The sequence below is a fragment of the Orcinus orca genome, chromosome 2, assembly GCF_937001465.1.
Source record: "Orcinus orca chromosome 2, mOrcOrc1.1, whole genome shotgun sequence".
Lineage (NCBI taxonomy): Eukaryota > Metazoa > Chordata > Mammalia > Artiodactyla > Delphinidae > Orcinus > Orcinus orca.
The window spans coordinates 151,881,784-151,895,107 of NC_064560.1; the positions used below are offsets into that span (position 1 = coordinate 151,881,784).

The following is a 13,324-nucleotide window of genomic DNA, read 5'->3' on the forward strand; positions in this document are numbered from 1 at the left end:
TCTGTATAGCTTTGCTTTTAACATTTGTCCTAGGGTTCTGTCTGTTTTTTGGGGGGTTTTTTTTAGTATACTTTTTAGCACCTGTTATCATTAGTGGATTTGTTTTTTGGCTTGGTTGCTCTCATTTCCTTTTTTTATGACTTTTTAATTTTTTATTTTTAATAATTTTTTATTTTAATAACTGATTTTATTTTATTTTACTTTACTTTCTTTCTTTCTTTTTTTCTCCCTTTTTTCTGAGCCCTGTGGCTGACAGGGTCTTCGTGCTTGGGCCGGGTGTCAGGCCTGTACCTCTGAGGTGGGAGAGCTGAGTTCAGGACATCAGTCCACCAGAGACCTCCTGGCTCCATGGAGTATCAAATGGTGAAAGCTCTCCCAGAGATCTCCATCTCAACGCTAAGACCCAGCTCCAATCAACGACCAGCAAGCTACAGTGCTGGACACCCTATGCCAAACAATTAGCAAGAGAGGAACACAATTCCACCCATTAGCAGAGAGGCTGCCTAAAATCATAATAAGGCCACATACACTGCAAAACACACCACTGGATGCGGTCCTGCCCACCAGAAAGACAAGATCCAGCCTCATCCACCAAAGCATAGACAGAGGCCTACACAACCCACTGAACCAACCTTAGCCACTGGGGGTGGACACCAAAAACAACGGGAATATGAACCTGCAGCCTGCAAAAAGGAGACCCCAAACAGAGTAAGTTAAGCAAAATGAGAAGACAGAGAAACATGGAGCAGATGAAAGAGCAGGGTAAAAACCCACCAGATCAAACAAATGAAGAGGAAATAGGCAGCCTACCTGAAAAAGAATTCAGAGTAATGATAGTAAAGATGATCCAAAATCTTGGAACTAGAATGGAGAAAACACAAGAAACATTTTACAATGACCTAGAAGAACTAAAGAGCAAACCAACAATGATGAACAACACAATAAGTGAAATTAAAAATTCTCTAGAAGGAATCAATAGGAGAATAACTGAGTCAGAAGAACAGATAAGTGACCTGGAAGATAAAATAGTGGCAATAACTACCGCAGAGCAGAATAAAGAAAAAAGAATCAAAAGAATTGAGGACAGTCTCAGAGACCACTGGGACAACATTAAATGCACCAACATTCGAATTATAAGGGTCCCAGAAGAAGAAGAGAAAAAGAAAGGGACTGAGAAAATATTTGAAGAAATTATAGTTGAAAACTTTCCTAATATGGCAAAGGAAATAATCAAGTCCAGGAAGAGCGGAGAGTCCCATACAGGGTAAATCCAAGGAGAAACACGCCAAGACACATATTAATAAAACTATCAAAGATTAAATACAAAGAAAAAATATTAAAAGCAGCAAGGGAAAAACAAATAACATACAAGGGAATCTCCGTATGGTTAACAGCTGATCTTTCAGCAGAAACTCTGCAAGCCAGAAGGGAGTGGCAGGACATATTTAAAGTGATGAAAGGGGAAAGTCTACAACCAAGATTACCCTACCCAGCAAGGATCTCATTCAAATTCAACAGAGAAATTAAAACCTTTACAGGCAAGCAAAAGCTAAGAGAACTCAGCACCACCAAACCAGCTTTATAACAAATGCTAAAGAAACTTCTCTAGGCAGGAAACACAAGAGAAGGAAACGACCTACAATAACAAACCCAAAACAATTAAGAAAATGGTAATAGGAACGTACATATTGATAACTACCTTAAATGTAAATGGATTAAATGCTCCAACCAAAAGACATAGACTGGCTGAATGGATAAAAAAACAAGACCCATATATGTGCTGTCTACAAGAGACCCACTTCAGACCTAGGGACACATACAGTCTGAAAGTGAAGGGATGGAAAAAGATACTCCATGCAAATGGAAATCAAAAGAAAGCTGGAGTAGCAATTCTCATATTCAGACAAAATAGACTTTAAAATAAAGACTATTAGAAGAGACAAAGAAGGACACTACATAATGATCAAGGGATCAATCCAAGAAGAAGATATAACAATTGTAAATATTTATGCACCCAATATAGGAGTACCTCAGTACATAAGGCAAATGCTAACAGCCATAAAAGGGGAAATAGACAGTAACACAATCATAGTAGGGGACTCTAACACCCCACTTTCACTAGTGCACAGATCATCCAAAATGAAAATAAGTAAGGAAACATAAGCTTTAAATTATACATTAAACAAGATGGACTTAACTGATATTTATAGGAAAATCCAAAAACAACAGAATACACTTTCTTCTCAAGTGCTCATGGAACATTCTCCAGGATAGATCATATCTTGGGTCACAAATCAAGCCTTGGTAAATTTAAGAAAATTGAAATCATATCAAGTATCTTGTACGACCACAGCGCTATGAGACTAGATGTCAGTTACAGGAAATAATCTGTAAAAAATACAAACACATGGAGGCTAAACAATACACTACTAATTAACCAAGAGATCATTGAACAAATCAAAGAGGAAATAAAAAAAAATACCAAGAAACAAATAACAGTGAAAACACAATGACCCAAACATATGGGACGCAGCAAAAGAAGTTCTAAGAGGGAAGTTTATAACAGGACAATCCTACCTCAACAAACAAGAAATACCTGAAATAAACAAACTAACCTTACACCTAAAGCAATTAGAGAAAGAACGAAGAACCCCCAAAGTTAACAAAAGGTAAGAAATCATAAGATCAGAGCAGAAATAAATGAAAAAGAAATGAAGGAAATTATAGCAAAGATCAATTAAACTAAAAGCTGGTTCTTTGAGAAGATAAGCAAAATTGATTAACCATTAGCCAGACTCATCAAGAAAAAAAGGGAGAAGACTCAAATGAATAAAATTAGAAATGAAAAAGAAGTAACACCTGACACTGCAGAAATACAAAGGATCATGAGAGATTACTGCAAGTAACTATATGCCAATAAAATGGACAAAGTGGAAGAAATGGACAAATTCTTAGAAAAGTACAACCTTCTGAGACTGAACTAGGAAGAAATAGAAAATATAAACAGACCAATCACAAGCACTGAAATTGAAACTGTGATTAAAAATCTTCCAACAGGGCTTCCCTGGTGGCGCAGTGGTTGAGAGTCCGCCTGCTGATGCAGGGGACACGGGTTCATGCCCCAGTCCAGGAAGATCCCACATGCCACAGAGAGGCTGGGCCCGTGAGCCATGGCCACTGAGCCTGCACATCCGGAGCCTGTGCTCTGCAACGGGAGAGGCCACAGCAGTGAGAGGCCCACGTACCGCAAAAAAAAAAAAAAAAAAAAAAATTAATGCACAGAAATCTCTTGCATTCCTATACACTAATGATGAAAAAACTGAAAGAGAAATTAAAGAAACACTCCCATTTACCACTGCAACAAAAATAATAAAATACCTAGGAATAAACCTACCTAAGGAGACAAAGGACCTATATGCAGAAAACTGTAAGACACTGATGAAAGAAATTAAAGATGATAAAAACAGATGGAGGTATATCCCATGTGCATGGATTGGAAGAATCAACATTGTGAAAATGACTATACTACCCAAAGCAATCTACAGATTCATTGCAATCCCTTTCAAACTACCAATGTCATTTTTCACAGAACTAGAACAAAAAATTTCACAATTTGTATGGAAACACAAAACACCCCGAATAGCCAAAGCAATCTTGAGAAAGAAAAACAGAGCTGGAGTAATCTGGCACCTGGACTTCCGACTATATTACAAAGCTACAGTAATCAAGACAGTATGGTACTGGCACAAAAACAGAAAGATCAATGGAACAGGATAAAAAGCCCAGAGATAAACCCATGCACATAGGGTCACCTTATATTTGATAAAGGAGGCAAGAATATACAATAGAGAAGACAGCCTCTTCAATAAGTGGTGCTGGGAAAACTGGACAGCTACATGTAAAAGAATGAAATTAGAACACTCCCTAACACCATAAACAAAAATAAACTGAAAATGGATTAAAGACCTAAGTGTAAGGCCAGACACTATAAAACTCTTAGAGGAAAACATAGGCAGAACACTGTATGACATAAATCACAGCAAGATCCTTTTTGACCCACCTCCTAGAGAAATGGAAATAAAAACAAAAATAAACAAATGGGACCTAATGAAACTTCAAAGCTTTTGCACAGCAAAGGAAACCATAAACAAGACCAAAAGACAACCCTCAGAGTGGGAGAAAATGTTTGCAAATGAAGCAACTGACAAAGGATTAATCTCCAAAATTTACAAGCAGCTCATGCAGCTCAATATCAAAAAAACAAACAACCGAATCCAAAAATGGGCAGAAGAGCTAAATAGACATTTCTCCAAAGAAGATATACAGATTGCCAACAAACACATGAAAGGATGCTCAATATCACTTATTATTAGAGAAATGCAAATCAAAACTACAATGAGGTATCACCTCACACCAGTCAGAATGGCCACCATCAAAGAATCTACAATCAATAAATGCTGGAGAGGGTGTGGAGAAAAGGGAACCCTCCTACACTGTTGGTGGCAATGTAAATTGATACAGCCACTATGGAGAACAGTGTGGAGTTTCCTTAAAAAAAGTAAAAATAGAAGTACCATTTGACCCTGTAATCCCACTACTGGGCGTATACCCTGAGAAAACCATAATTCAAAAAGAGTCATGTACCACATTGTTCATTGCAGCTCAATTTACAATAGCCAGGACATGGAAGCAACTTAAGTGTCCATCAACACATGAGTGGATAAAGAAGATATGGCACATATATACAATGGAATATTACTCACCCATAAAAAGAAACGAAATTGAGTTATTTGTAGTGAGGTGGATGGACCTAGAGTCTGTCATACAGAGTGAAGTAAGTCAGAAGGAGAAAAACAAACAGCATATGGTGACACATAAATATGGAATCTAAAAAAAAAATGCTTCTGAAAAACGTATGGGCAGGATAGGAATAAAGACACAGACATAGAGAATGGACTTGAGTCCACAGGGAGGGGGAAGGGGTATGCTGGGACGAAGTGAGAGAGTGGCATGGACATATATACACTACCAAATGTAAAATAGATAGCTAGTGGGAAGCAGCGGCATAGCACAGGGAGATCAGCTTGGTGCTTTGTGACCACTTAGAGGGGTAGAATAGGGAGGGTGGGAGGGAGACGCAAGAGGGAGGAGATGTGGGTATATATGTATGTGTATAGGTGATTCACTTTGTTATATAGCAGTAACTAACACACCATTGTAAAGCCGTTATACTCCAATAAAGATGCTTAAAAAAATATGTTAAAAAAAAAGGAAAAAAATTGCAAGGTCAGAAACAAAGTCTCTCTTTCTCTGTCTCCCTGTCTCTTTCTGGGTCCGTGTGTGTGTGTGTGTGTGTGTGTGTGTGCGTGTGTAACTCTTAACTATGACATGGCAGACCACTAGAGTCTTTGTTAAATAGAAATCTGAAAATTTTGTTACTCGTATTGAAAAAATCAAGTTGGAATTCTATCTCACCTCTTATACAGTTAGCAGCTCCTGGTTGATTAAGAACTTAAATATCAAAAGCAAAACTTAAAAACTAGAACAATATATATGAATGTCTTTTATGATTTTGTAAGGAATAATTTCTTAAACATGACATACAAAGTGCTAATGATAAAATAATAAAATCTATTATGTCAAAATTAATAATTGCTATTCATCAGTAACAGCTTAAGGAAAGTGAAACGACAAGCAGAGGATTTTTGCTATACACATAACTAACAAAGGTCTAGCATTCAAAATATATAAAGAACCACTATAAATCATTAAGAAAAAGACAATCTAATAGAAAAAAATGAACAAAAGGCATGTCCTCACTTCATTAGCATTTAGAGAAATGTACGTCAGGACTACAGTGAGAGACCACTTACTTATTTTTATTTTTTTTTTTTGCGGTACGTGGGCCTCTCACTGTTGCGGCCTCTCCCGTTGCGGAGCACAGGCTCTGGACACGCAGGCTCAGCGGCCATGGCTCGCGGGCCCAGCCGCTCCACGGCATGTGGGATCTTCCCGGACTGGGGCACGAACCCATGTCCCCTGCATCGGCAGGCGGACTCTCATCCACTGTGCCACCAGGGAAGCCCCGCTTACTTATTTTATACCTATCCAATGGACAAAACTTTAAAAGTCAGGCAAAACCGAGTGTTGGAAAGAATGTGAATCAATAGACTGTCTAATAAACTGCTGGGAGTGGGTGGGGAGTGAGAATTTGCTACAGCCACTTAGAAAAAATTTCTGAACACGTTGTGAAGTTGAATATTTGAAAAAAATTACAACCCAGAAATTCCATTCAGAGTACCTCTTGCATATATGTAGTTAGCTACAAGCAACCTTAGAGAATTATTTCAGTCTGTAGAAAGTTGTGATCTAGTTTTCAACTCTGAAGATGTTTTTCTATCCAAAATATTATGTCTAGCCAGCCTTCCTGATTCACATCAGTTGTATATGCAGATTAAAACTACACCATAGGTAAGGAGGTTCATCAAAGAATGTGTGTTGTTGCCCTCAGAAAGGACCTTTTACTGAGGCTGAAATTAGATGGGTAAGTAATGCTGGAATAAAATATGAATAGGTAATAAATAATAGCAATATTAGGTGGTCACCATCATTAGGCACGTAATATTTATCAAGCTCTTTGGTCTTCATTTAATAAATATTACTTCATTTAATCATCACAAAGCCTCGGATGTAGGTACCATTCTTTTATTTATTTATTTATGGCTGCATTGGGTCTTCGTTGCTGTGCGCAGGCTTTCTCTAGTTGCAGTGAGTGGGAGCTACTCTTCGTTGCAGTGCACGGGCTTCTCATTGCAGTGGCTTCTCTTGTTGCGAAGCATGAGCTCTAGGTGCGCGGGCTTCAGTAGGTGTAGCTCGCAGGCTTCAGAGCACAGGCTCAGTAGTTGTGGCACAGAGGCTTAGTAGCTCTGCAGCATGTGAGATCTTCCTGGACCAGGGGGTCGAACCCGTGTCCCCTGCATTGGCAGGCAGATTCTCAACCACTGCACCACCAGGGAAGTCCCGTAGGTACCATTCTTAATCTCATTTTTCATATGGAAGATGGTGAGTCATTAGGACGTGAAATAACTTACACAACTTCTTATATGTGTAAGTTGTGAAGCTACGATTTAAACAAAGACTCTGACTCCAGCATCTGTGATATGGCAATATAGAAGCTATTGTCTGTTGGATGTAAAATCAATTTTTCTTAACTTTGCAGAGAGAAAAACTGTGATTCATGGCTAACGCAGTGGTTTTGTTGTCTGCAGATGCTTCATACTGTTGCTCAGAAAGTAATGGTGTATGTCTATCTCCACTAATGAAAAACTAAAATTGTGTGTTAGATTTGTAATATTTCAATGGCATTATCTTATAGATGAACAGCAATATATGTAGTTATCAATGTGATATATGTGTATACATACATCAATATGATCTGAAAACTCATTTAAAATTATGCTGAGAAATATAACTGCCTTGTTTTTCTCTAGTTATGAGACTTCTTATCAGACAGACATAATGAAGAATGTCTATTTAAATATGTTTTCAAAAATTTGGATGAAAGGTTATTTAAGAGCCCAGTTTATTTCAAAATTAATATTATTAAGGGTTGATTTGAGGCTAGGTCATATATCTGATCTGAGGAATTAATTGATGTATGTTTTGACTTTCTGTTCTTTTGATAGAAAGCAAATGAGCCCATTTATGTGTTGTCCAAAAGTTATTTGATTTCCACTAAAGAGGCAGAATATTATAGTGGAAAGTTCTGAGATTAAAGTTTAATTACCCGGGATCTAAACCGAAATTGACAGTTACTGTGTGAACTCTAGTGGGTGTGATCTTGGGAAAGTTACTTAATCCAGTTAGTTCTTCCTCATGTGTCAAAAATACAGATAATAATAAATACCTTGCTGCAATATTGAAAGCAATAAATAAATAACACAAGAAGGCATCCATGGTAGGTTGCCTGATATAGAAATTGCATTTATTTCCCTTGGGCAAAGTCAGTGACATATTTGGCTTTAGTTTCGTAAATCTATAATAATGCTAATAGCATATACCAATACATATACCAGCCAGTGTTCTAAGTGTGTTACATGCATATATTAATTCACAGCAACTTTATGAGGTAGACACAAAGCGGTTAAACAACTTATCTAAGGTTACTCAGCTAAGAAATGGGGAAGTCTTGATTGGAATCTCAGCAGTCTGGTTCCAGAGCCTGTGTTTTTAACCACTACACTATACTGCCTTTCTAGAGGAAGGGGTTGTAGGGTGTATCAGTTATTTATTGCCTGTTATGCTGCATAATAAATAGTCACAAAACCTCAGGGGCATAGAACAATAGTATTTATTGGTCACATGTTGAAATGGTTGTTAGACAAATCTGTTGATCCTGACTGGGCTCCCTCATGTGGCTGGGTGTTGGCTTGCTGTGGGCCTTGGCTGGACCTGGGCAGTTTGCCTCTGCTCCAAGTGTCTCTCATCCTGCAGCAGACTAGTCTGTGAATATTCTCATGATGAATGGCAGAGACAAAAGAGCAAAATGGAAACACACAAGTGCTTTTTCAAGTCTCTGCTGTGTTATGTCTGCTAAAACAAATTACATGGCTGACCCCGGAGTCAAAGTGGGAGGACATTACAAAGTTACATTAAGAAGGCTATGGATATAAGAATGTGTCACTTGACACATTGAAGTTGTTTTGTAATATACTGCAAATGCCAAGGTCTAGCGTTCTAAAATTCTTGTATATTAGGGATGATTTCTAAAAGAGGACCTCTGTCAAAAACAGTATTTCTGACAATTAAATAGAAAACTCTGAAAACACACACATGTGAACACACACATACATGCACACACAAACACATATAAATTTATAGAAAATAGGCAGAAACTTCTGGGAATACTTAGTTCAGTTTATAATCCCAAGGTAGTGGTGGTGATGATGATGATAATAGCTAACCTTTATGAGCTTGCTGTGTGCCAAGCACTGTTCTCAACACTTTACATATAGTACCTCCCTTAATCTTTTCAACAACCCTATTAAATAGGTACTATTAATAGTTTCTGTTTTACAGTTGGAGGAACTGAGAGATTTAGTAATTTCCCAGAGTCACAAACCTTTTTTATAAGCTCTCCACACAAAGTAACTTTCGAAAAGCTTCTTATTTTTTTTTTTATTGAATTATATCCAGACCTCTTTTCCATAGATTTGAAGGTCTTCTGTAATCTGGCCCTACCCAATTTAATTATCTGTAACTTCCATTGCTACAAGATATAATTTTAGACAATTAAGAGTCTAGGATTTTGTAGGTGGGTTGCATGCATTGGACGGAGCTGAACTGGGTGCTTTAGAGATTTATTCCAGTTTCAAGAATATGTGATTTTGAGTCCCTCTGTGTATTTCCGCATATGCATGTTCAGCTTTAAAAAGTATTGCAAGGATCTTTCATGTGAATAACTAAACTTATTTCTAAGGGATTAAGTGTAAACTAAGGCTATTTTATTCTTCTCCAAAAGTAGAGTCCTTTGCTTTGATTTTTTTTTTTTCTTACTCAGCAAACAGAGATCTCTGCACTGATTTAGAGCTTTCTTAAAAATAAAATTCTGTTTGATTTGGCCACTTGATCAGAAAGACCAGATGTAAGTCGGAGATGTGGTGTAAATGACATCAATATATGTCAATAAAATGAACATTTCTAATTCCACTGTGCTCCTGTTTCAGAGGTTTGAATGTTGAGAGGTACATATACATTTCCTGTGTTTTGAGATAATTTGCTGAATAAATTCTTATTTTATTCAATAGGCGGCTTTTCAGAAAAGGGGTATGAATGGAGCTCTGAAGAGGAAGAGCCAGTGAAAAAGGCAGGACCAGTCCAAGTCCTCATTGTCAGAGATGACCATTCCTTTGAATTAGATGAAACTGCACTAAATCGGATCCTTCTCTCAGAGGCTATCAGGGACAAGGAGGTCGTTGCTGTATCTGTTGCTGGAGCATTTAGAAAAGGAAAATCATTCCTGATGGACTTCATGTTGAGATACATGTATAAGCAGGTAGGGAAGAGGTGCTTTGAAAAGTTTTCTGATTTCTGTGCTTTTATGACTTTGTGTTTTTATTTAGTAGTAGTGTCCAATATTTCCATTATTATGTTCCCTAAAGATGAACTAGTTTAAAAATGCTATCGTGTAACCATTCCAACTTTGGTGCTGTCGGCACCAAACTATATAGGCCACTTTCGTCTGAAGCCACTTTGCTACATTTCCCTTAGAACGTAACTTATTTTTTAAGCTCCTTTGAAAATAGACAAGTACAGTGATACGGTTATAAACTTTACATGTTAAATACTGTTTAAAATGTCAAATAACTTTTGTTATAATTTTTATTATAATCATTTTCCCCCCAACATTTATTATGACATTTTCCATGCATGCAGCAGAGTTAAAAGAATTTTACCGTAGACACCTGGATATGCACTACCTAGATTCTACCATTAACATTAATATTCTTGCTTTATCACATGTGTCTCCAGCTATTCTTCCCTGTTTCAGTCCATTGCTCCATCTTATTTTTTGGTTCATTTCAAAGTAAATTGTTGACTTCAGTATGCTTCCCTATAAATATTTCAATATACATCATTATTATATATTTCAGTATTTATTTAGTTTTTTTCTTTTGTTGTAAAATTCACATATAGTTACATGCACCAATCTGAAGTGTACATTTGCTTTTTTTTGAAAATGTAAATACCTGGGTAACCCCAAAACCTATCAAGTGTATCTTGCTGTTATCCCACAAAGTTCTGTTATCTTTTCCCACTCAGTCTCACCCTTAACCCACCCCCAAAGGCAGCCAACAGTGTCATAACATTTGAGACAATAGTGTGGCATAGAAAGGAGACTTTAAGGGGCCTAGGATCAACCAAAAGCAGAAGAATAAATAGGAGATTACAGTCGGGGAACAGAAGGTGAGGAGTAGAGAGCACACCAGTATTTTTTTTCTACCCTTTTACCCTTAGTAATTCGGGTGCCAATATGAATGTTGAGGCAGAATAGACATACTACCCAAAGGAACTTTGTATTATGCATTTATATCATAATTATCCATTTTGGATTGATCTTTTATAGGTAGGGTATTTTTGAACAACTTGGTAATGTTAGCTTTAACATCTTCTATCTCTAGCCTCAGTCCAAACAAATTAAGAACAAAACAACCAAAATACTTCCAGGCTTTGAAAGCAAACAAAATTCTTACCACTTTCTATTTCTATCATACCAACATTAGTACACACTTAACGTAGGTGGGAAAATTGAGTGAACAAAATTAGTATACTTTCCATTCTTTGGGATTATATAGTTTTAGGCATATTCATAATTTTAACTGTGCGATAAACATTACAATGAAATACTCAATAACGCTTGTCATGTTGCTTATGTTAAATAGCATTTGCTCAGATTAAAGTGTAACAGATTTGGTTTTTTTTTTTTACTAGGTGCTTCTCCTCCTGCTGTTCGCTCCCTCCTCTCCCAATAGCAAAACATTTGTGTATATTATTATTGTGTATATCCTGACATAATATGCTCTCTCATACCTTTATTTCTTTGTTTCTGGAATGCCCTCCCTGAGTTTGCTCACCTGGAAAGTTCCTAAACATCCTTCAAGTCTTAGCTTTAATATCACTTCTCCTATGAAGTCTTAACTGACCAAGAGTTAGTTGTTTCTTTTCCTATGCTTCCATGTATATCTAATATACACGCCCATTTTGGCATGCATATAGTGCATCATAATGGTTTGTTAGCATGTCTGTCCCCCTGTTAGGCTCTGAGCTTCCGCTTATCTGGAATGATATCTTTGTATCCCCAGGATGTAGCATAAAATGTGACAGATGGTTGCTCCTTCATAATTATTTTTTGGATGAGTAAATAAAGTAATTGTATCAATATAATAGATGTGCATACGTTGTTTCCTTTTGTCTAGAGTTGGAGAGGGATACAAACTGGTATGGATGAGTGGAAGAACCTGTACTACATATCTAGTTCAATATCATAGACTTTCTTAATTTATAGGAATCAGTTGATTGGGTTGGAGATTACAATGAACCATTGACTGGCTTTTCGTGGAGAGGTGGGTCTGAACGAGAGACCACGGGAATCCAGATATGGAGTGAAATCTTCCTTATCAATAAACCTGACGGTAAAAAGGTATGGTGTGAACTTCTTAAAAAAAATTGAGTTTTCACTTGCCAACAGTTACCACTTTTCAGGATCCTCCAAAATGCTCTTTTGAAAACTAATTTTGACCGCTTGGCATGAAGTTTAAAAGGGAAGTGGGTAGCATCCTCTTTCATGTTCCCAGTTTCCCTTTCTACTGATCACAGAAGGCAAAATCATAGGGACAATAGAACAGCAGATCAGCTAGCTAACATCTATATTTTGTTTCAGTGCTATTTCTGTTATGTTGGATTACCAGTGAAAATTAATCATTATACTAGTCAGCAGGTAATTAATATTTTTATTTTCAGTGGCATTCATGGCACATGTGAAAAATTACCTATTAAGTATTCATTGCTAATGGTTTGCTTTAGTTCTTATGGTGTTAACTTTGTAGTAACCCTAATACCCTGCATGTTCTATAAAATATCAATAATGTACTCTACTTGCCTATAGGTTGCAGTGCTATTGATGGATACTCAGGGAACCTTTGATAGTCAGTCAACTTTGAGAGATTCGGCCACAGTATTTGCCCTTAGCACAATGATCAGCTCAATACAGGTATGGAATAAAATAAATCCATTTTGATGGATGTTTCTTTAAATAAAAATTATGAATATATGTATTTCTGTATACATGTGGTAGTGAGACAAACAACAGAAATGGTAAATTATATCTATTATTTGACTCAATTAGCATACCAGTTCTTATGATTTCCTTAAGAGTGGAATTGTTTTATTACTATCATCTAATTTCTGATCAGTTTCAAATTGCCTGCTTTAGTCAGAAAATGTTATATTGTCTTATTGATAATTTTTTCTATTTCAAGCCTACAATAAAGTCAATAATATTAAATCTTATAATGTATGTAGATACACTGAGACTATTATTAGTTACATTTAATGAAATAAGATTTATAAATGCAAATTTTGTTTTATATAGCCAGTAGAAACATTTATATATGTTCACAACTTTTTATAGTATCTTAATGTGCATTTAGGAAAGTAAATGTCTTTCTTTCCTTTTTTCCTCTCTCTTTTTTTAAGTATTGTTTTTGAAGTTATTGTGTGCTTTATAAATTGTCCTGAAAGTCCTTGAGGGTTTTACTATGATCAC

General features: G+C 36.6%; 1 protein-coding gene across 5 annotated transcripts in view; it reads left to right on the forward strand.

The window, feature by feature from the left end:
- The window catches only part of ATL1 (atlastin GTPase 1), a 94,917-nt gene that overhangs the window by 39,586 nt on the left and 42,007 nt on the right, over positions 1 to 13,324 (forward strand). For all 5 annotated transcript variants that reach the window (XM_004270044.3, XM_033428476.2, XM_049706305.1 and 2 more), the window contains 3 exons: positions 9,807 to 10,054; positions 12,065 to 12,199; positions 12,665 to 12,769. In XM_004270044.3, coding sequence (XP_004270092.1) covers positions 9,807 to 10,054; positions 12,065 to 12,199; positions 12,665 to 12,769 — 488 coding nt within the window. The remainder of the gene's footprint in view (positions 1 to 9,806; positions 10,055 to 12,064; positions 12,200 to 12,664; positions 12,770 to 13,324) is intronic.